This window comes from Hyaena hyaena, unplaced genomic scaffold, assembly GCF_003009895.1.
Source record: "Hyaena hyaena isolate Hyena2069 unplaced genomic scaffold, ASM300989v1 scaffold_254, whole genome shotgun sequence".
Taxonomy (NCBI): domain Eukaryota; kingdom Metazoa; phylum Chordata; class Mammalia; order Carnivora; family Hyaenidae; genus Hyaena; species Hyaena hyaena.
In genome coordinates this window covers 262368-285116 of record NW_024080890.1, presented here as the reverse complement: position 1 = coordinate 285116, position 22749 = coordinate 262368, and the positions used below count along the sequence as shown (strand labels likewise).

The following is a 22749-nucleotide window of genomic DNA, read 5'->3' as shown; positions in this document are numbered from 1 at the left end:
AGCCCCAGCGCCGAGGGGGACAGGAGGCGGGGCCCCACTCACCCCACCTCCCACTGGAAGGTGATTATGGAAGGCACGGTTCTGACTCTGACCACTGACCTCTAACGTGGCTACTTCTCTGTGCTGGGCCGTCTCACGTGCCTCTACCCATTAAAGGCTGGTGGCAACCCCAAGTATGACAACCAAAAATGCCACCAGACCTTACCCAGTGTCCCCTGCGGGACACACCTCTCCTGAGTGAAAACCAATGGGACAGGGGCAGGGTCCCTAGGCTGGCAGTAAGGTGTTTTTGTTTTTTGTTTTTTTTTTATGCTTATTTTTGAGAGAGACAGTGTGAGCAGGGGAGGGGCAGAGAGAGAGTGAGACACTGAGCTGTCTCAGACATCTGAGCTGTCAGCACAGAGCCCGACGTGGGGCTCGAACCCACGAACTGTAAGATCACGACCCGAGCTATAAGTCAGACGCTTAACTGAGGGAGCCCCCGGGGCCGACAGTGAGGACGAGCCGAGCTGAGTGTGCAGGCGCCGGCTACGCTGACCAAAGCCACTGGACACACACACCACTTGCATCCTGTTATTCTTGTAAATCTGGTTTCCAGAAGCAGACATGAAAACATTGGCCTTTGGCCCGTCCACAGCACAGTGTAACAAGCGGACAGTGCCATCCAGGCTGAAGGGCGCGGATCACCGTGCACCCTCCCAGCCTGAGGGAGAGGGGCTGTCCAGGCAGACCCACAGACACGCGGCGGGGGGAGCGGCTGGGGGTCCAGGCAGCCGGCCGCCCGCGCCTCCCGCAGGGAGGAGTCCGCTCAGACAGGGGAGAGCCGGACCCAGACCCCGTTCTGCCCCGTCTGGTGGGCGCCCGGTGAGCAGGGTGTGGCTGCGGGAGGAGCGGGACCCCCAGCCCGGGCTCTGGGGAGGCCCCAGGAAAGGGGCTGTGCTGGTGTCCCTGCCCGAGGCTGCAGGCGGCTCCGCCCCCCCTTCCCGCACCCAAGCTGTCCTTCTGCTTTTCGCTCCGGATGCCAGTCCGCGACCTTCTCGGCCCCCTTTGGGAGCACGCCTCTCCTAATGCTTTGGGTATAGTGTGGGTGCCACCCGCAGCTCACCCACGGGACCGCCGGGCCAGCAGTTCCAGCACAAACACACACAGCGAGCGGTGTCCAGTGACAAGTCCTGGCTCTGCCCGTCACGCCCCCATCTGCGCTGAATGACCGCAGGCTCACCAGGGTTAGATGGGCAGCCTCCTGTGCACAGCCGTCCAGAAACGTCAGCTGCTAGACTCAAACGGGACAATGGCGCGGAAACCACGCGGCGAGGGTCGGGGCCACGGGCCGCACACCCCTGCATGGACTTGGGCCACCGCCCATCTCCGGTCCCCCGCCGGGCCCGGCGGGCTGCGTGACAGCCGTGCAGGTTCCAGGGAGGCCGGGGCGACAGGTGCAGAGGGTGGCCTGGGACTCAGGCTGCAGTTTCAACCACGGCCGCTGCGCGGGAAGAGCGCCCCCTGCGTGCGCCACGGCGCCAGGGGGAGGGCCCTCGCTGGCCACGTGGTGAAGTGCAGGTCCGCTGGAGACGTGGGTCCCCAGTCCTGCCTGAGCAAGTTTCTGAGTCCCTGCTTGTGCCCCGCTCCGGTCACCGTGGCCCCAGCAGCAGACGGCCTTCTCAAAACAACTCCACGGTGCGTTCTAAGCAGGAAATCCAGCTTTTGACCAAAACAAACGAGGTCAGGGGTCCCTCCCAGTGAAGGTCCTGGAGAAAAACCAACTCCCAGGGGGTCTTTCAGGAGTTTTGCAGTGTTGACCCGTCCCTGCATTCTGGACATGCACACGCGCGTGTGCACAGACATGCACTCACACATGCTCATACACATGCGTGTGCAGACACACCCACTCACCCATGCATTCACTCACATACATGCTCATACACATGCGTGTGCAGACACACCCACTCACCCATGCATTCACTCACATACATGCTCATACCCACGTGCACACACAGATACACCCACTCTCACACACGTGCAGACACATGTTCTCTCACACACGCTCATACACACACGTGTGCAGACACACGCACTCACACACACGTGCAGACACACACACTCCACCCCTGCATCTCCGGGGGCAGGAGGGGTGGGCGCCCTGCACGTGCGCCTCTACCACCAGCCCTGAGTGACCTCCGCCCAGCAGGGAAGGTGCTGGAGGAGACCGAGCATGCCTCTCGCCTTCCTAAGGGAGGCGCCCTTCCTCTGGCCTCAGAAAGCTCCCGTCCCCCAAAACCCCCATGCGTTTTTGATACCGAGAAGGGTTCCGAGGGCCCCAGGGGCTGGGGGGGAAGAGCCACCTTCTCGCACCCTCTCCCCCTGCACTTGGCAGCAGAGGTGGGGAGCCTGCTCCCTTGGGCGCTTGTGTGGGTGGCTCTGCCAGCCCCTAGGAAAGGTCCTCATTCCAGGATTGGGGCGGCACCTGGAACATTCTCCCTGGGATCGGGCGTGGCCCCACGTGTCCCTTCCAGGCCAGAGAGGCTCCGTGTCCATGGAGCCCCCTTGTCATAGGCGCCGGTGGGGGCTGGCCGTCCCTCGTGGCCACCAGGGCCGCCGGAGTCAATTCCCAAGCTGCCGTCCGCCGTTCCTCCGGGTGGGATCTCACAGAAACCCTGTCCACGCGCCGGATGGGGGGGTTCTCGTCAGACTCGGTCTTGGAAAGGAAAAGAAAAGAGCGTCATGGAGCCCCGCGCCTGCTTCTCTCCTCCCGGGGGCGGGCGGCTGCTTTCTCGGGACGGAGGATGGTGCCCACAGAGCACCGAACACGTTGAACACCCACAAATGCGGCCCTTCAGTGGCTCTAGAAGCAGATGGGCCCCAGGGTGTGGCGAGTTGTGTGAAGCTGGCTCGCGTGGCCTCAGGGGCTCGGGTGTGACCAGGCTCAGCCCAGCATGGCCCCCCCAAGACGAGCACGGCTCACAGGGGTGCAGACGGGGCTCAGAGAGCTGTGGTCATGTGCCCAGTGGGTCAAGTGCAGGCCAGCGGTGCCTCTGAGGCCCCTTGCTCTTTGCAGCCCGAGGCACCTGCCACGTGGGAAACTGGAGGCTCTGTGTGTGGACGCTTTTCCCAAACTGGGTGGGAATCACTTGCCCTTTGCTCCCGCGACAGCGGGCTGCTGGCCTCTCGGAATAACTGTTCTGTGACAGAGGGCTAAGTGTCTGGGCTCCCCGGAGACCCCCGTGGGGGTGGGGTGGGGAACAGAGGGAGGAGGGAGCCCAGGGAGAAGGGGTGAAGCTTGGCGGACGTGCCTGGGGGTCATCCTCACAGGCTCACTGCTTTTGTGAATGTCTGGAAAATTCTGTAACCCAACGTCAGCAAGTGTATCTGGGGATAGGATTCCATGCAAAAGGGGACAAGTGTGACACGCCTTCCCCAGGGGCTCATCGTGTCTCTGAAAATGTCCACACCCATCTCCCGGTCACCAAGGGGAGCTTGCCAAAGGCCAACACTGACAAAGCCACCATCCAGCCATCCGCTCGCGAAACTGGCACCTGCTGTCTACGGGCCCCCTCCCCTCTTGGCAAACTCACCGAAGAACGTCTGCTCTGGTCTTGCAGCCTGGCTCCTGTGGGAACAAACCAGAAACACTCAGGGGGGGCGGGGGCAGCAGCGGGTAGAGAGGCCCTGTTCTAGAGTCCCCGGAGGCCCTGGGCACCGCGGCAGGGACAGACCCACAGGGGAAGGTCCCTCGGGCCACCTGGCTTCTGGGAAGATGCTCTGTAAGAGGCCAGTTCAGCAGGTGCTTTAAGATGCTCTGTGCCCTGGACTCGGGGCGCCTCCCCAGGGCCTGGCCAGATAGGCGTGGGCCGTGGGCCGTGGGCAGTATTTCTGGGACAATGGCATTGGCAACAGACCAGAAACTCCAGTAGCACGTGGAAACTTCCGTCGGGGAACCAGCGCTCCCCGTGCCCCCACCTTCTCAGAAGACACCCAACTCTGTCAGCACCACGGAGGATCCCGCCAGGCTGAGCCGGGGAGACCTCCCTGCGCCCCACCCAGGGACTTCCCTATGCCCCTGGTTCACACGGCTGTGACCATGTTCATGTTCTGGACTTTTCTGCCTCCTCTGGGAGTTCTGCTTTGTTTCGCAGGGTCAACACCCAGCCGTTCTAAATCTGTCTTTGAGTCTGGCCAGAATTCAACAGCCTCGTCAGGACCGAAGGCAGCTCGGCCTCCAGAGAAATGAGCCCTGTCTTGACCTCTAAATTCAGAAGCTGGCACGCCCACCCCCGCTGGGAGCCGGGCTCATCCAACGACATCAGGGGCCACGTCCAGGACCCACGGCCCGGAGTGGGAGGAGCCGCCAGCACTCACGAATGTGAATGCTATGAAAGCCACGCTTCGCAGGAAGGCAACATCTCGCAGAACTTTGACGCGTCTTGAAAAGGGCAAATTGCTCCCACCAACAACAGACGCTAACCACCCACGACCGGCGCCTGGCCTGGTACCTGCGCGGATCCCGCGGGGGGCACCTGCTCCGGCACACCCAGCCTGTGGCCACGGCCACGACCACGACCACGCCCAGCACGAGAAGGGCGCTGAGGACTGCACCTTGTTTCTTCGGGGCATCGGCTTGGCTCTCGGTGATGCCGTGTTCGGTTCCGGTGAACGTTTCTATGAGAAAGAGTAAAACAAGGCAAGACTTAGAGCGTGAGGAGGGGAGGAAAGGACCCCTCCATCCTGAGCAGCAGTGGGCCGAGGAGACACCGATGCCTCAGAGCTTCCATGGCTTTGCTTGTGATGCTTAAAATCTGTGGCTCTTGTGGGAGTGGCTCTACCTGGAGCGGCTCTACTGTGAGACCCTGAGCCCCAGCCCTTTCCGGCGGCACCTGGCGGGGCAGGTGGGAAGCACAGACTCCCTTTCAATTTAAAAAAAATGCTTAATGCAATTTAATGTCACTTATTATTATTTTCTTTTAGTTTTATAGATGGCTTTAAAAAAACCCAACAAGATGAAAGTCACCTAACGCGGTGAACAAGTCAGCAGCATGTGGTACATTTCTAACGGGGCACGGCTGTCATCACTGCCTGGGTCTAGAGCTTCTCCATCATTCCAGAAGGAAACGCTGTTCCCATCGACAGCCACTGCTCTTTCCCGCCCCGGCCCCCACTCATGTCTCTAAGGATTGACCTATTCTGGACATTTTGTTTAAATGCAATCATACGGCGTGGGTCCCTTCTGGCTCCCCGTTGGCCACAGCGTCCCCCAGCTCCGTCCGCCTGTCAGTGGGTATTAGCGCCTGGACGGAAGTGTCCATCGTTCGCTGTTTGCTGACTGAGCCCTGCTGCTGTGAGCATCCGTGTACAAGTGTGTCAGCCCACTTTCCATTCTGCCGGCTGCACACCGTGGCGCGGAATTGCTGGCTCACACGGAAATGCTGCGATGACCTTCAGAGGCACCGCCGCACTGTTTCCCAAAGTGGCTGCAGCATTTTGCATCCCCCCCCCAACCCTGAACATGCATGAGGGGCTCATACCTCCTGTCTTAACGTGCAATCGCTTAGCCCCTTGGAAAGTGGTTCTCCCGGGCAAACAAGGAAGGGAAGCTTGTGACAAATGCCCCATGTGTCTCCAAACTGGGGGAAACCATGCAGTGGCTAGGCCTTGAATGCACCTTAGAATCATCCAGAAGCTTTTAAACACGTCCTGGTGCCCAGTTAGCCCAGTGGTGCGAATCCTACAGGTTCGGGCACAGGGGCTTTTACAGGCTTCCCAGCCGACCCACAGTGCAGGGGCTGACACCACAGCCCTGAGAGAACCTTCTGGTTCCCCTCCACCTGTGGCCGGGGCTGCCTGCCAGGGCGACCGCTGGCTGGGAGGCAGTGGGCAGAGGCGGGCTTTTGAGTATAGCCCTGTCTTGGTCCATTTGGGCAGAGAGACCGTGATCCCTGAGTCACAAGGCCTCGCCTTGATTTCATGGTGGAAGATGTCAGCCCCTCAAGGATTCCTGGGGGGCAGAGCCAGCCTCGAAGCAAGTGACCCTCGCAGGCTCCAGGGCCCACACTCAGGGGGCTTGTGCTCCGGACGATTGCACCACGGCCACTGGGGCTCCCACAGGCCGGGACTGGGACCTCTGCTCCCCCTACAACATTCACGGGGCCCTGAGGGGCGTGGGGGGCCCATGGAGCCCGCCCACCTCCACCCGCGGGGGACCTGTCATCTCCACGCTAGTGACGGGAACGCAGATTGAGAGAGCCCGTGGCCTCTGGGGAGGAGTCTTCTGCCTGTACTGCTTCCACGGGGAAGCCCCGAGCCTGCGGCCAGGCTGCCGTGGGCGGGTCCCGGCAGGTGCGCTCCAGCCCCTCCAGGGCGCAGGCTCAGATTGGGCCATAGCTTTCAACACTGATGCCGCCGCCGCCTGGCCCCACACACCCTTCCTTCACAGTCCCTCCTGTGAAATGAGTCACCTTCCCTGAGCTTGAGAGCGAAGATTAAGTGAAGCAACGTGCTCTGAGCGCCCAGCCCCATGCCTGCCCTCGGCGGCCGTGGTGGATTCTGTCATCAAGGGCTGCCTGTCCCCCCACCCCTTTCCTACCAGCTTGCAGCGGCCACTGCCGGCCACCTTGCCGGCCTCAGCCATCTTCTGGCTCGGAGCCCCCCCTGAGTCACCGTCGGCCCACGGGCTCGGGTTGGCGTCAGCAGGCAGACCCCAGGGGACCTCACCTGCCTGCGTGGGGGTCGCCGTCAGGTTTTGGTGCAAGAGCACGTTCTCTATGCAGCAGCCGACGCTCGCGCTGGGGGTCCACGGGATCGTCAGGACGCTGAACACGTCGTACAGGCCTCGCGCTTTCAGGGAGACGGTGTTGTTCTGCAGGGTCCCGTCCAGCACGCTGTCGTCCGTCCTGTTGATCCAGAACACGTTGGGCCTCGGGTAGCCGTTCATAGACGTGCACGTGAACGTCAGCTCCTTGTCCTCAGAGGCGCTGCTTGGGGCGCTGACCACGGGCATGCTGTAGTTGGCTGCAGGAGGGGGAGATGGGTGGTGAGGGAGGCAGGTTCTGAAGGTCAGAAACGGAGGGGCACAGGTGCCAAGGGCCAGGTCAGCGGGGAGGCGGCCCAGCGTGCCCCTGACCGTGGGCCGGGCAGCCCGCACACGCCGCTGTTTCCCCCTCCCCCCTCTGCCCCCAGGCAGGCCTTCTGAGCCGGGCACCCCCTCCCCCATCCAAGCAGGCTGGGCTTGTGTGACCCTCCAGTGACACGGGAGGCCTGCAGGCCATCTCAGGGGACACAACCCGTCTCTCTGCCGAGCTGCGTCCTTGGTGGACTTCAATTTTCTTCCTAAATTCTGATCTCCTTGCAGGCTTCACAGCACTCTCTCCTAATTTCATTAAGAACATCTAGTTGGAGAGGTGCCTGGAAGGTTTAGTCAATTAAGCGTCCGGCGTCGGCTCAGGTCATGATCTCGCGGTTCGTGAGTTCAAGCACCGCGTTGGGCTCTGTGCTGACAGCTCAGAGACTGGAGCCTGTTTCAGATTCTGTGACTCCCTCTCTCTCTACCCCTACCCCATTCACACTCTGTCTCTCACTCTCTCTCAAAAATAAACATTAAAAAATTAAAAAAAAAAAAAAAAAAGAACATCTAGTTGGAGTTGAGTCGGAGAGTTTAAGGCCAAGATGGCAAGATGTGGGGGGGGGGGGGGGTTCTTCTGTGAGACCACGTGACCTCGGGCCACAGAACACTTCCCAGGAGCTGAGTGAGGTTTCAACCAGTTCAGCTTCCCCCTCATTGGACAGAACCCCGCGGGCAGAGACTCAGGCGTTCTTTACGGAAGACACGGGCGAACGAGCCGAGGGGGGGCCTCAATGACACTTCCTCTGGGACTGAGGCCGGGGTGGGCTGGGTCCGTCAGCTGCCGCGGTCTTACCTGCCACGTGTAACGTCACCACAACATCCAGAATCTCTTTTAACTCCAAGGATTTCCTGAACACCAGGCAGTGGAACTTCTGCTCGTCCTGGGGGGTGATGTTGTACAGACGGAGAGAGAAGTCGCCGCGCGTCATGCGCTCCAGCGACAGCCGGGCCCTGTCCCTGTAGCGATTGTCCTTGTGGCCCGCGGAGCTGTTCCCGGAGAGGTAGTAGGTGACCACGGTCTTCGGTCCGCCAACGACACTGATTTGCCAGTACACATAAAGGTCATTTAGATCAAAGGTTTGACTTCCGGGGAAAACTCAGCTGAGCTCCACGTCGCTGCCCACCAGCGCTCTGACTTCTTTCTCCTGAATATCTGCTGTGGTCAGAAAGCACTAAGTTGACTCGCCACGGTTGGTGCCCAGCCCGCAAAAGTCCTCCGACGAGGGGGAGGGAGGCTTTTGGGTAGCAAGGGTCAAACACCTATTCTGACTCCTTTCAGTAGAAATGGAATGCATTAATCAAATAGATGTAGGAACGTGCTAGCGTGTTTGAAATTCAGACAGCTTTGGAAAGCGCTGCACGGCCTGACGCGGATCTCTGCCCTTGCGGGAGAAGTCGGGGGAGAGGTGGGCACCCAGGACCGCTCTGCACAGTGTGGGCCGTTTCTTGGGTGTTTATCACTAATTCAGAGTAAAAAGTTGTTGTTTGTTTTAACTCAGACACTTAAAGAAAACAGTTCCGCAGTGCCAGCGCTATACCGCCGTGCGCACACGTGCTGGGTCCAGAGCCGGGCCCACCCGTGCCACCGCGCAAGGCCTGCACCCCTGCTGAGCCCCAGGGCCTGGAAGGCTCAGCCGGGTGCCCAATCGCTGTTCTCTGCTCTTCTGGAAGGTGGTGGTCCTGGAGGTTCCTCGGGGCAGACTGGGGCCAAGGGGCCAAGGGGCCGAGAGGAACCGGCAGCCCCAGCTCGTCTGGAACGCGGACGGGCTGGAAAGCTGCCTTCGGTAAACGCGCACTAACACAAGAGCCCCGGCGGCTGCACGAGCAGCCCCTTCGTGGTCTTCCATCCGCACGTTACCCTCCCGCCGGGGCCCAGCTTTCCCTTAGGGACCCTGGAAAGGCCAGGAGGGCAGTGGTGAGGTAGCACCCACATCCCCAGCCCCAGCAGGAGCCCCCTGAACTTACTGGCCTGCAGAGCACCGAACAGGAGCAGGAGAATTCCAGGGCTGGAAGGAAACAGCCAGAAGGGGGTTAGTTCCCACTGCTCCCAAACCTCGCGGGCCATGGCGGCCGGGCCCACAGAGGAGCACGAACACACCCACAGCCCCACCCATTGGATGTGTGTGCCCCCCCCCCCCCCCCCACCGCACAGCAAGTCCTGAGCCACCAGCCAGCTCAATGGGTGGTGAGAGCCACCCAAGCCACAGCCTTCAACCCCGTGCCGGCCAGGCCTTTCTGGGGATGGATCCCAGGAGATGGTGTGAAATCAGAAAAAGACACTCTCAGGGGCACCTGGGGGGCTCAGTTGGTTAAGTGTCTGACTTTGGTTGATCTTGCAGTTTGTGAGTTCGAGCCCTGCGTCGGGCTCACTGTTGTCAGCTCAGAGCCTGGAGCCTGCTTCGAATCCTCTGTTCACCACCCCCGCCCCTCCCCTACTTGTGTTCTGTCTCTCTCAAAAATAAATAAATCTTAAAAAAGAAAGGAAGGAAGGAAGGAAGGAAGGAAGGAAGGAAGGAAGGAAGGAAGAGCACCTTCAGGGTATTTGTAGCCAGAGCTACATTTAGGTCTGCGGGGACAGAGAGGCCGCAGCGTGCCCCACAGCGGGTCTGCAGAACGCAGGGCAGCGTTGGGAACAAGATGGAAACCAATTGTTCTGAAACCACGTCTGGTGGCCCGGGGCCAGCAAACCCCTCTGGGGACTTCCCAGTCGCCTCGACCCCGACCTTTGACCCAGGAGACTCCACACCCGGTGCGCCTGGGCCCGCCGCCTCCTCCAGCAAGGCCTCTGAGGCTTCTGTGTCCACTGAGCTCTGGACCCCTGGAAACCCCTGCCCCGCCCGCCACAGCTGTCGTCTGAATGTGCACAGGGGCATGTCCTTGCCGAGTAAACTGCGCTGCTGTCCTGCCCAGCTGGGCCAGGTCACCAGGGGCCCCCTCACGCCAGAGGCCACGGGCTGCAGGCGCGTCCGTCCTCTCTCACTGTCCCTGTTGGGGCCACCATTCCCGCTCACGGGACGGCTCCCATAACCTCCACCGCAGCCCCCTTCCCTGGAGTCGGAGCAACCTTCCAAAACACAGAGTGGCGAACGCCCCTTGGTGGCTCTGTGGTGCCCATCAGCCCCCCTTCTCACTGAGGATTCAGGGGGCCAGTTATCTGGGGTCCCCATGGGGCACAAGCACGGGCTCTGGGCTCCGGTGAGGGAGCCGGGATTGCCTGCTTCCTGGGTGCTCCCTGGGCCCCCTGCTGTCCCACCTGGCCCCCAGCCGACACCCCGGGCTCTGGGATGTGGGTGACCATGAGGACGTGTTTTCCTCCTTGAGAAAATGGTTGTAACTACCTGCATTTATAACTGGGGAGACTGGGTGACCGCCAGCTTGTCAAGGCGGGCACGCCCCCGGCCTGACCTGAAGGGGGCGTCTGACCCAAAGCCTGGCAGAGTCACCCAGGGCTCCCGCTGGCACCGGGAACCGCGAGCTGAGCAGGGGTGCGAGCTGCACCCCCACTCCGGGCCGGCTCTGCCTGCGGGAGGGCAGGTCACACGGTGGCCACCAGCCGGCCTTGGATCGACCGGTCGCGCCCTGCCTCCGGGCGGCCGGCGCCCTCATCCCGCTGGTGCGGCCCGGCTGCGCTCCGTTAGCTTTCGTTCTGCCCTGGCACGGCGGGCACCCGCCACAGACACACCCACACGCTGCCGTTGGTCCCCCGTGGCCGCCTCACCACTGGGCGGGCGCCACCTGCCTGCAGGTAGGGCCCTGGGCGCCGTGGCGCTCCGGCCTGGGCCACCAGGTGAGCGGGGGCCCCTCCGGCCATCAGCTGCTCCCTGCCCCAGCGCCGGCTTCTCTCCTTCCGCTGCACCCGCACAGCCGGTCCCCCAGCACACTCACCTTCCCAGCCTCATGGTGGGCGCGGGACCTCGGGCCGCCGGAGCCCTCGGAGCGAGAAGGACCTCGGGCCCCGGGAGCCCTCGGAGCGAGAAGGACCTCGGGCCCCGGGAGCCCTCGGAGCCAGAAGGACCTCGGGCCGCGGGAGCCCAGCTCTTGACTGCGCGCCTCCGCGGCTCTGCGCTAAGTGAATCACAAGAACTGACTTTCCCTGGCCCCGTCCCAGGCCTCGCCTCTGACCCCACCCCCTGGCCAGACCCTCCCACGACCTTGGCTGCAGGCGGGGCTCGCAAGAACGGAAGCTCAGTCACAGGCTCCGCAAAGTTTAGTCCTTGCCAGCTGCTGGGCGCAGGGCCTGGGACCTGGACGCTGTAGGTGTCCCTGGGAGTTGGGGGGGGGGGTGCGTGGTCCCGGGGAGGAGGGTGGCCAGATGCTCTGCGGGAGGCTGGAGGGGCTGGAGGGGCCGTGGGAGGCCAAGTGCTGCCCTCCAGTGTCGGGCAGAACGTCCACGTCCAGATTGGGGGGGGGGGGGGGCAGAGGCCGGCGTTTGGAGGGCAAGAGGCAGGGTGTGAGGTGAGGGCGGACAAGGAGGGGTCCCCTGAGCCCCGCCACCTCCAGCAGCCCATCGTCCGTTCAGAAAGACGCAGTGCACGCCGTGCACGCCGAGCGCGGGCCAGGCCCTCTGTGAGCGCTAAGGACCAGCTGTTAAAACCAGACAGAATCTCTGCCCCTGGAAAGTGAACATTCCCGTGGAAACCAGGAGAGGATGCGGGCCGGGAGGCTGGGGCGACCCCGAGGGGAGGGGTGAGGCCCGCGGTCCTGAGCTCCGGGGCTTCACCCCCCCCCCCGCCCCCGGGGCCGGCTAGGAAAGGGGGTGGAGGATTTAAACTGGCCAAGCGCGGCCACCCTCCCTTTTCGCAGGGAAGGGCAGGGCCAGGGGCCAGGCCAGGACTCCATTCACGTGGCCAGAGAGGGCCGGTCGTCTGAACTTGGCGTGTGGGGGCGGGAGCCGGGGCCCAGGAAAGGTAAGATACGGCTAGGAGAGCAGGGTGTGGGCGTTAATCAAATCGTAGAGAGGTCTCAGGGCGCTTCCTATTCCCGGAACCAGAAAACCAGTGCCATATTCTGCGCTGGTCTTGAACTTGATCTTGAACTTGACCGGGGACGCTTGGGGGAGGGGCCCCGGCTCGGGCCCAGCGGGTCCGGAAGGGGACATAACGTGGGTGGCCTTGCTGCCCCGTTGGGCTGGCAGCAGCTGGCAGTGGAGGGCCGGTTTGGGGAGGCCCAGCCCCAGCATCTCCCGCGGGTGCCCAGCGAGAGCGCCGGGCGGGAACACCTCCACCTCCCCGGCCTCACGGGTCCATCCCCGCCCACAAACCCCGGGGCTCCTTCTGATTGGGCGGGGGGCGGCTACGCTGCGGTGATTGACCGAAGCCTGGGTGGCGCTCCACCCCCGGAAGCTTCCCCGGGGAGCCCCCTCCGCGGGTGTGGTTGGGGGGCGCAGAGGGTGGGCCCCGAGTGCAATCGCCTCGGGAGTCGTAGGCTAGGGAAGGAGGGGACCCAGTCGGGTGCGCCCCGCGGTCCCTCAGTGCAGCCTGGGCAGCGCCTCAGGGCCACGGGGAGGGGGGAGGGAGGAGGCTGGCAGAGGCTTCTGCAGAGCTGAGGGGGGCTGTGGCTGGTGGGGAGGCACCAGGCTCTGCTTCCTGAGCAGCCACCGACCCTGTCCCAGACCCCAGAGAGTCAAGTGCTGCTGCAGCCCAGCCAAGAATGGGGACTCAGGACCAGGGACACGCTGTTTGTTGGGCAGGCAGAGAAGTGGCAGGGAGGGCGGATGCTGGCTTAGAGGGACATCTAGGCAGGACTGGGGTCTGGGGGAAGGGCACACCCAGGACCAGCCCCAGGAACCTCAGCCTGATAAGTGCATGTTGGATTCAGGAGCTGTGTGACCTGGGGTAAGTTACTTAACTCCTCTGTGCCTGCATTTTCCCATTTGTGAAGTGGAGACAGTTGTAACACCTTCCTCAAAAAAGCAGCTGACTTGGGGCGCCTAGGTGGCTCAGTCGGTTAAGCGTCCAGCTTCTCAGGTCATGATCTCACAGTTTGTGGGTTCGAGCCCCATGTTGGGCTCTGTGCTGACAGCTCAGAGCCTGGAGTGTGTTTCAGATTCTGTGTCTCCCTCTCTCTCTGACCCTCCCCTGCTCATGCTGCCTCTCTCTCTCTCTCAGAAATAAATAAAATATTAAAAAAATAAAAATTTTAAAAAAAGCAGCTGACTTAATATGTGGTTATTGTGAGCTGATACACACACAACATTCACACCAATACTGGAACGTGGGTCACAAACAGAGGGTTTTAAGACAAATGGTGAAACAGAACACCCTTCTGAAGGCTTCCCGCAGTTAAGAGAAGGTTCTCCGTTCTTCCCCTTGACCATGACCCTGTTTCTCGGACAGTCAGCCGAGTGTAGAGAGAGAACCTCTCTGCCTCCCTGGGCACCAAGCAGAATTGTATTTGTGCTGGGAACTGGAAGTTCTTGGTGCAGACGGGGAAGGAGCCGGCTGCACTCGCTTCAGGAGACCCAGGCCCCCTGTCAGCTGTCCTTGGGGTCCGGCTCAGCCCTTGCTGTTGACATGTGCCATCGCTGGTCCCAAGGAGCCCACCCTTTCTGCTGGGTGGTGTGTCAGTTTCCTGGGCGAGTCATAACGAATCACCACAAGCTGGGGGTCTTTAAACAACAGAAATGTATTCTCTCAAAGTTCTGGAGGCTGGCGGTCTGGAATCAGAGCTCCTTCAGGGACTTGAGGCGAGGACCCTCCCCGTCTTCTGCTCCTGGTGGCCCCAGGCTCCCTCGGCTCACAGCTGCTCTCTGTCTCCAGGGTCAGGACCTTCTCCTCTGTATGAGGTCAAGTCTCCCCCTGCTCCCCGCATAAGGGCCTCTGTGATCACATTTAGCCCCCACCCATGATCCCAGACAGTCTCCTCATCCTGATTTCACAACATCAGCTGCATCTTTTTTGCCTTATAAGGTGACATTCACAGGCTCCAGGGAGTAGAACAGGGACATCTTTTGGGATCTGTGGGTGGGATTGTGGGATTCTCCTCAAAATTGGAGAATTTTGAGGTACTTGAGAATTGATGGTGTCAAGCTGTTTGAGCAGCTCTGGGCCCCTACTTGGGAGAGTCTGATAGAAAGCAGACACTACGGGCGCCCGGGTGGCTCATTCGGCTCATTCGGTTAGGCTCAGGCCATGACCTCATGGTTTTGAGCCCCACACTGGGCTCTGTGCTGACAGCCAGAGCCTGGAGCTGCTTCAGATTCTGGGTCTCCTTCTCTCTGCCCCTCCCCCGCTCGCACTCTGTCTCAAAAATAAATAAACATTAAAAAATTAACAACAACAACAAAAGCAGACACTAACACGTCAGCCCCGCAGCACCGGTCCCCTGGGTGGAAGCTGTCAGGTGCAGAGTTCCCCCCGCCCGGCCAGGTGTTGTCATGAGCACGCATTTTTGCCAGATTGGCCCCAGAACTTGACCTACTGGGAAGCTCCTACCTGTGCTTGTGTGACATTGTCCCCACCCTTTTTCTGGGGCTTCTGTAGCCTCTGTTCCATTACAGATCTTGCTAAAGTCGCCCCTGGGGACAAGACCTGTGACGTCAAAGCCCAGTATTGACGCCCCCCACATCCACCCACGAGAGAAGGTTCCTATGGATTCAGTTAAGACCTCTGTCTTAATCAACCTTCTCTAGAGAAGCAGCCCCCGTAGGACATGCATATATACACAGAGGGAAACTTATTTCAAGGAACTGGCTCATGGGATTACGAAGGCTTGACAAATTGACAGTGTGCAGGCTGCACCGGCTGGCCGGAGCCCCGGGGAGGAGGGCCCACGGGTGACCTGCCGAACAACTCCCGCTCGGAGGATGTCGCCGGGGTCTATTCGGCCCTCGGTGGACCGGTAGGGGCCCCCGTCTCGTGCGACGGGGCTGCCGGAACACACCGTCACACACTGGATGGCTTCTAAAGCAGGAATGTGTTGCTTGTGGTTCTGGACACGGGAAGTCCGAGGTCAGGAGGCCCCAGGGTCGGGTGAGAGCCCTCTTCCTCATCGCACACTTTCAGTGCAGCCTCATGTGGCTGAGGGCGCGGGGGCGCCTTCTGAGGCCTCCAACGAGGGCACTGGCCCCATTTTGGAGCCCCTCCCCAAGACCCCGTCTTCATGCCATCATCTTGGGGGTTGGGATTTCAACATAAATTGGGGGGAGACACAGACCTTCAGCCGGCGGCACCCACCCACATACTGGACGGCAGTCTTCTCTACTCCAAGTCCACCAATTAACGTCAATTTCATCCAAAAAACACCTTCACAGAAGCGTCTGGAATAACGCTTGAACAAATGTCTGGGCCCCATGGCCCAGCCAAGTCGCAACAGAAAATTAACCATTACAACTTCTATTCTCTTTCAAGGTATTTTTTTTTTTTTTTAATCTTGAGAAGGTCCAATTTTAACCCCACTTTTCTTCCGCACAGTGTGGGCCCGGAGGCTCCCTCACCCAGGACAAGCTGGGTCTGTTTGATTAAGTCTACATCACTTTGGGGGGTTTTCTGGCTAATCTGGAAAGGGCCCTTTAGGATTCATTACGTGTGATTGGAAGCCAGCTTGAGTCCAGGCTCCGCAACGGCTCCGTCCTCCCCGGGGCCTCGGCAAGCGGAATCCCGCCTCCTGCGGGCAAGTCCTTCTGGCTCCACGAGCACCTGTGGCTGCCGGCCTTGAACGTGGATGGGGCCTTGGCCTCTGTGCTGTCTGTTCAGTGCGCTCTCCCTCTGTTCACTAACCGTCCTAGCCCACGCTTCACGAGGGTTTGGGATGTTTGCCACGGCTGTATTCAGTGTGAGCGGTTTTCACTATCAGCCGAAGGCAGTCCCGCCCCCGCAGGGCCACAGGTGCACGGGGAACACGGGCCACACCCACGTACGACAATCTGTCCCGCCATCTTTCTCACACTCACCCCCACATCCTTTGGGATAAAAGAAAGGCTATCCTTGCACATAAAAACACCAGAATACGACCAGTCACAACCACAATAAATATATTTTAACTTCTCAACCGGCACACACACATTTCCAGCAGCTTCGTAGCAGCAAGGTCTTGTCCACGGTTAGAGGCCGAGAACCTCGGCCCCACGAGGCGGGGCCAGGCCACGCCTGCATCTCCACACCGGGAAGGAGGTGCATCTGTCTGGGGCAACCTTGGGAAATCCAAAGTCACTCAAATAAAAGAACAATTTGAAGAGGAAAAAACAGAAACTATGCAAGGAAAGTTGCCCTGTTCTAGGAAGTCTTTCTTTCTTTTCTTTTTTTTTTTTTTAATGGTAAAATGAATCATTTATAGAGAGGAAGTGAGCCCTGTTGAAAAATACTTGAAATATTCTCTCAGGGGGAGGAAACAATTCTTCACCAGCTCGGCCGGCCCCTGGGTGGGGGGCTTCATTCTCTGCCTGTCCTGAGCCAGCAAAGACAGGGCCTCTTGGGAACCCAGGGCTGAATGCCTGCTGCAAAGGAGAGAAGGAGGCTTATCACCAAGCGCCGGCACAGGCTCCCGGGCGCAGGGGAGGGGCTGGCGCACCGGGTCCCACCCGATTATCCCGAGGCCTTGGAGATAAACAGTCTTAGGCGCCCCCCCCACCCCCACCTTCCGTGAGCTTTCCAGCCCGTGTGGAGTGACCAGCAGTCCTGAGCCCCAGGGGCTGGACGCCTCGCCCCCCGCCCCCCCGGGCCCAGCTCCCCCAGGGCAGCCCTGCTGTCTGAGGGCTGACCACGGCCGTGGCTGTCCACAGGCAGCTGCCGTCTCAGCTGTGAGCAGGGGCTCTGTCCTCCCTGTGGAGACACGGGCCTGGAGGAGAACGCCCAGGTGAAGATGGCTGCTTCCAGCTTTATTTCCGGGAACCAGGCGCCCACCCGCCCCTCCAGGCGCCGCCCGCAGAGGTCCGGGGGAGTGAAGGGGGAGGAGGGCAGGGAGAGGAGGCGGCTGACACTAAACGTGTCTGAAAACACTGGAAAGCTGCTTCGCTTTGGCTCCACCTGAACACAGAGCCTGGTGTGGGTCTGGCACGCGCCAAGCCTTGGCAGCTCCTGCCCTGAGCACGTGCCACACCGCAAGCTGGGGAATGCTGGACTTGGGACGTGGGGGGCATAGAAGTTTCCAGAAACTCGCTGTCAGAAGATGTGGCTTAGCTTGGTTGTTGTCAACATTGGTTCACCACAGAGCAGGTGCCACATGGTGTGGGCCTTGGGGAGGCGGGCGGCCGTGTCCTTAGGGGCTCTGGGGCACAGTGTGTGGGTGAGGACAGATGAGCGAGGGCCGGTGTTCTAGGAGCAGAAAGCTGTCCAGAGGAGGGGCTGGGGCTGGGGGGGCTGGCCAACCGATGCTTGTGAGAATGAATAGTCCCAAGAATGTTCTGGCAGCGGAGAAGGGGTAAGTGTAAGGGTCTAAGCCCTGGTGTGTTTGAGCTGTTCGTACAGCCCAGAAATGCACTGTGAGCTTGTGTGAGTGTGACAGTGTGTGTGAGCCTGTGTCTGTGAATGGATGTGAGCTGGTGGGTGTGAGAATGAGGTATGGTTGTGTGAATGAGTGTGAGCTGGTGGGTGTGTGAATAAGCATGAGCTGAATAGGAATGTATGAGCAGGTGTGTGAATGTGAACAGGGGGCTGTGAGTAGTTGTGTATGTGAATGAGTGTAAGCTGGTGAATGTAAATGCATTAGCAAGTGTGTGAAAGAGTATGAGCAGGTGTGTGTGTGTGAGAGTGGGTATGGATGTGTGAGCCGGTGTGGGTGTGTGGATGAGTGTGAGCAGGCAGTGTGAGCAGGTGTGGCGTGTGAATGAGTGCGAGCAGACAGTGTGAGCGGTGTGTGGTGTGTGAATGAGTGTGAGCAGGCAGTGTGAGTGAGCAGGTGTGGTGTGCGAATGAGTGTGAGTAGACAGTGTGAATGGTGTGTGGTGTGTGAGCAGTGTGTGGTGTGTGGATGAGTGTGAGCAGGCAGTGTGAATGGTGTGTGGTGTGTGAGTGAGTGTGAGTGGTGTGTGGTGTGCGGATGAGTGTGAGCAGGCAGTGTGAATGGTGTGTGGTGTGTGAGTGAGTGTGAGCGGTGTGTGGTGTGAGGATGAGTGTGAGCAGGCAGTGTGAGTGTGAGCGCTTGTGCATGTGTGGGGCAGGCAGAGTTCCCGAGGCTGTGGAGGGCCCGGTGACGGGTGTCCGGGAGTGTAGACGCCCTTCCCGGGACCCAGGGAGCCCTGTAAAGTCCTGGGGGGACAGCCTCAGGCAGCTGTGGAGCCAGAAGCTGGGAAAAGGTCTCCTGACCTTGATCACCCCAGAATTCGGCGGGGGGAAGGCCCGCCCGACACAGCCCCTGACCTGGGCACAGAGGTTGCCCACGCATGGCTCTGTCTAGAAAACTGTCCCCAGACTTCAGTTTCTTTGGCGAAGCCGGTGCTTGGCCGGCGTCCCTGCCCCACGCAAGTGCCCCGCGACCCTGGGACTCGCGGGGAGCACCTTTTCACGGCTGGGATGTTGCTCCACACGTGCACGGCGTTCTGGACGGTTCTGCCACAGACGTCCTGGATGGTCACGGGGTCGGCCTGAGGGAGGGAGATGGGCCGTGGCTCAGGGTAGCCTGGGCAATGACCTCCCCCCCACCGTGCCCGGGGGCCTCAGCCCCCTCTCTAGAAGGACGGTGTCTCTCAGTCTCCGCTGCTCACATCTCACATCTGATTTCTTATAAATCACCTTCTGAGGGAAAGAAGCTGAGGCATCACTGGAACTTTTAACCAGTAGACTCTCCTTTGCCGGAGGTCACGTGGCAGGGATTCCCCACCGGCTGCGGCTCCGACGCGCATTTCCCCGAAGGACAAAGACGTCCTTTGTCTTTGAGCCAAGACTCTCTTCGCCTCTGGAAGATGAAAGGCTTTGCTGGCAGACAAAGGGTTTTCTAAAGCGCCGGGTGTTTCAGGAGCCGCGCGGGCTGCTGGACCCCGGGGTCCCAGTCTCTGTAGAAGGCGCTGGAAGGATGGAGGAGGGGGTGGGAGGGAGACCTTCCACCAATGGGAGGGGGATTCATGGAAGGGAGAAAGACGTAGAGGAGAAACTGAGGCAAGAAGCCCCCTGTCCCTGACACCCAACACGAGGCAGGCCGACCCCACCTGCTCCCTGAGTCCACAGAGTCCCGTGTGGACCGTCCCCGAGCCCCCCTGCCACCCACCCCCATGGACACACCAGCCTCCTCCTGCACCCAGACACGCCACGGGCAGAGACACACCAGACGGCCCGGCACTCGCCAGAGCCAGAGCCGAAAGAGGCAGCACGCCTAACTTCCCCCCCCTCTGGCATGAACCATGTTCCACAGCAAGATGGGAGCCATCGCAGAAAGTGTGGAAAGGTCCCTTTCTGGCCTTCTGATTTGGGACCAGCTGTGACCTCCCAAACGTGTGCGCTAAACAGTCCAGAGTCAGTATTTTTGCTGGGCTCTATGTGTGCTGATAACTCGCGTCCAGTTTGGAACCTGAACCTTGTGGCTGGACCCGCTATCACTCACTCACTGTTTGCGTGTTTGTGTTTTGATAGATGATGCAGCCTACAAACCTGGCCCTGGCTGCTTCTCGGTGGGCGTGTCACTATTTTAAAAATCCCGAGGGCGCCTGGGTGGCTCAGTCGTTTAAGTGTCTGACTTCGGCTCAGGTCACGATCTCATGGTTCGTGGGTTCGAGCCCTGCGTCGGGCTTTGTGCTGACAGCTCAGAGCCTGGAACTGCTTCGGATTCTGTGTCTCCCTCCCTCTCTCTCTGACCCTCCCCTGCTCATGCTGTCTCTCTTGGAAATAAATAAAACATTAAAAATTTTAAAAATAAATAAAAAAATAAAAATTCCAGACTGGCTAATGATTAAGAATAACCATGGACGTGGAGGAAGGTAGAAGAATCATGGGAACACTTTTCTCAGCCCTGCGAAAATGACTTTTAAAACCATAATTCACAGGGGGTGCCTGGGGCTCAGTCGGTTAAGCGTCCAACTTCAGCTCAGGTCATGATCTCCCAGTTCGTGGGTTCGAGGCCCATGTGGGGCTCTGTGCTGACAGCTCAGAGCCTGGAGCTGCTTCACATTCTGTGTCTCCCTCTCTCTCTGCCCTTTCCCCACTCTCTCTCTGTCTCTCACTCTCAAAAATAAATAAACATTTAAAAAATTAAAAATAAATTTTAAAAAACTAATTCATGGATTGTGTTCTGGGAGAACATAATTACCAAACTGATCTCAGAAAGGACGGAAAGCCCTGTTGTTCCACAGAAGCGCTACGCCATTTTAGCACGGCGGCGGCAACAGTCAACCCAGCCGGCTTCGCCAGGTCACGAAGCAAGTTCCACGTCCAGGCACGGACGGGGCAGAGACAGACCGCGGAGGACCACCCGCCGGCTCCCTTGTGCTGCTCCCGGCGAAAGTCCCAAAGGCAAGGTTCGCCAGCGTTCAGAAAAGAGCCATTAAAAGAACCATGCGCCCCTGAGCGGGTTTCCCCAGGAGCCGGCTTGCTTCCTTGTTGGGAGCCCATCAGCGGACTGTATCCCCTTAATATACCAACAGGGGAAATCACCTCACTGTCTCCACAGACGCAAAAAAGAACGGTTGACAGAATCCAACAGCCTTTTTTTTTTAAGCGGGCTTCACGCCCAGTGCAGAGACCAACACTGGGCTTGAACCCATGACCCCTGCGAGATCAAGACCTCAGCTGAGATCAAGAGTCGGGTGCCAAACACACAGAGCCGCACAGGCGCCCCAACAATATTCTCGATGAGATTACTCGAAAACGTGGGAATCTCTGAAACTTCTGGAAAATTCCTTAGCGTAGTGAACTATATCAACCTCAACCTAAAAGCCGGCGCCAGCTTCGTAGGGAAAGGCTGGAAACACTTCCGTGGAAGTCGGAAACAAGACGGGGGCATCCCGGCACGGCTGCGGCCCACCCTCGTCCGAGGGCGCCTGCCCCACGGGACGAGGGAAACGTGCCTCTCAGGTGTGAGGCTGGGGGAAAACACCAGCACTCACATGGCCGAACGTCGGATCGGATCGACCGGAAACGACTGTGCTCCGTGAGGTGGCCCAAGGAGACAGGAGTGAAAGCAAAGTGTAGAAGTCGGCGTGTCATGTGCCCGTCACAGCCAGTCGGACGGCAAAGAGGAGGGTCCTGACTGCCGCGGGGAGGAGGGCGCAGTGACGCACGGGCCGAACACAGCAAGGCTGCACGGGACACCCCGCGTCCCTGCAGGGGCCGGGGGCCGGGGGCCGGGGCAGCCCGGCTGGGCAGGTGGGCCAGCAGCGAGCATGACACAACTCGGCCCAGCAGTGTCACTTCTGGGACCGTCCCACGGGCGTCCCCACACACGGCTCGTGGCGCGGTCTCATTTATCAGACTGCAAGACCACAGCAGCCTATTCCCACTAATGGGAACAGATCAAATATGTTGTTTACATCCATACGAAGCACACCCACGCAGAACAGGCCCGTGCAGGGCGGTGGCTCAGTGACGGAGCCCGCGGCACATCTGCGTGCACGGGGATGCGGCGTCCCGGGGCAACCAGGGCCGGCCAGGGGGACACGGCGCGCCAGGCAGCGAGCAGGCTTTGCGCTGGAGTTTGTACGCATCTGAGCGTGGGGGAGACATGCGGGGGGGGGGGCGCCGGGCCCCACCGGGGGCTGCCCCGTGGGGGGCTGGGCTGCCGGGGACCCGAGCCAGTCAGCCCAGGACGGCTGCTCTCGCGGTCAGGAGTTGGGCTGGTGGAGAAAAAAACATAAGCTGTCAGTGAGTGTGTGTGGTGTGTGCACCGTGTATTGTGTGCACATGTGGAGTGCCTGCGTGTGCAGGAGCTCATATGTGGTGTGTTGTGTGTGTGCAGGAGTGTGTATGTGGTGTGAGGTGTGTGTGCAGGAGCTCATATGTGATGTGATTTGTGTGTGGAAGCATGTATGTGGTGTGTGGTGTGTCGGGGAGTGTGTACATGGTGTGAGGTGTGTGCGGGAGCTCATATGTGGTGCTCATGTGTGTGTGTGGAAGCATGTATGTGGTGTGTGGTGTGTCGGGGAGTGTGTACATGGTGTGAGGTGTGTGCGGGAGCTCATATGTGGTGCTCATGTGTGTGCAGGAGTGTGTACGTCATGCGTGGTTTGTGGCGTGTGCCTGTGTGTAATGTGTACTGAGGTGTGCATGAGCACGAATGAAGAGCCCACACCGGCCTGTCCTGAAGGGCGGGAGCAGCGTGCAGGGGATGCCATCCAAGGCCACCTTGAAGGGTCTGTTTCCCAGGAGCACAGCGACCTTCGCGAGCCGGGTGAAAAGGAGGCTTGGGGGCTGGGCTGGGAAGAAGCCCTCGTGTCCCGGGGAGGCCCCCCGACCAGCCCTGGACCACAGCGTGGCACGTACCCCCTGGACACCCCCCACCAGACCACAGCGCAACACGCACCTCTCAGACACTCCCTTGACTGCAGAGTGGCACGCACCCCCCAGACCCCCCCCAGACCACAGCACGGTACGCACCCCCCAGACAACCCCTGACCGCAGCGCAGCATGCACCCCCCAGACACCCCCCCCGACCGCAGGGCGGCACACACCTCCCGGACACCCCCCTGACCGCAGCGCGGCACACACCTCTCAGACACCCCCTTGACCGCAGCGCGGCACGCACCCCCCAGACCACCCCCCTGACCGCAGCGCGGC

At 60.2% G+C, this 22749-nt stretch overlaps 2 protein-coding genes across 2 annotated transcripts in view; both read right to left on the bottom strand.

Annotated features, from left to right (window-relative positions):
• Nucleotides 1-1175: 1175 nt before the first annotated feature.
• ICOSLG (inducible T cell costimulator ligand) lies at nt 1176-11165 on the bottom strand. The gene is given in 7 exon segments (XM_039245409.1): nt 1176-2695; nt 3573-3607; nt 4491-4656; nt 6706-7002; nt 7908-8270; nt 9080-9120; nt 11000-11165. Coding segments are annotated over 7 exon segments (927 nt in total). The 5' UTR covers nt 11014-11165; the 3' UTR covers nt 1176-2684.
• A 4953-nt stretch (nt 11166-16118) lies between these two features.
• The window catches only part of DNMT3L (DNA methyltransferase 3 like), a 20665-nt gene continuing 14034 nt past the window's right edge, over nt 16119-22749 (bottom strand). The window contains exons 12-13 of the mRNA XM_039245454.1: nt 18547-18632; nt 16119-16547 (exon numbers count right to left, since the gene is read on the bottom strand). Coding sequence (XP_039101385.1) covers nt 16382-16547; nt 18547-18632 — 252 coding nt within the window. The 3' untranslated portion in view covers nt 16119-16381. The remainder of the gene's footprint in view (nt 16548-18546; nt 18633-22749) is intronic.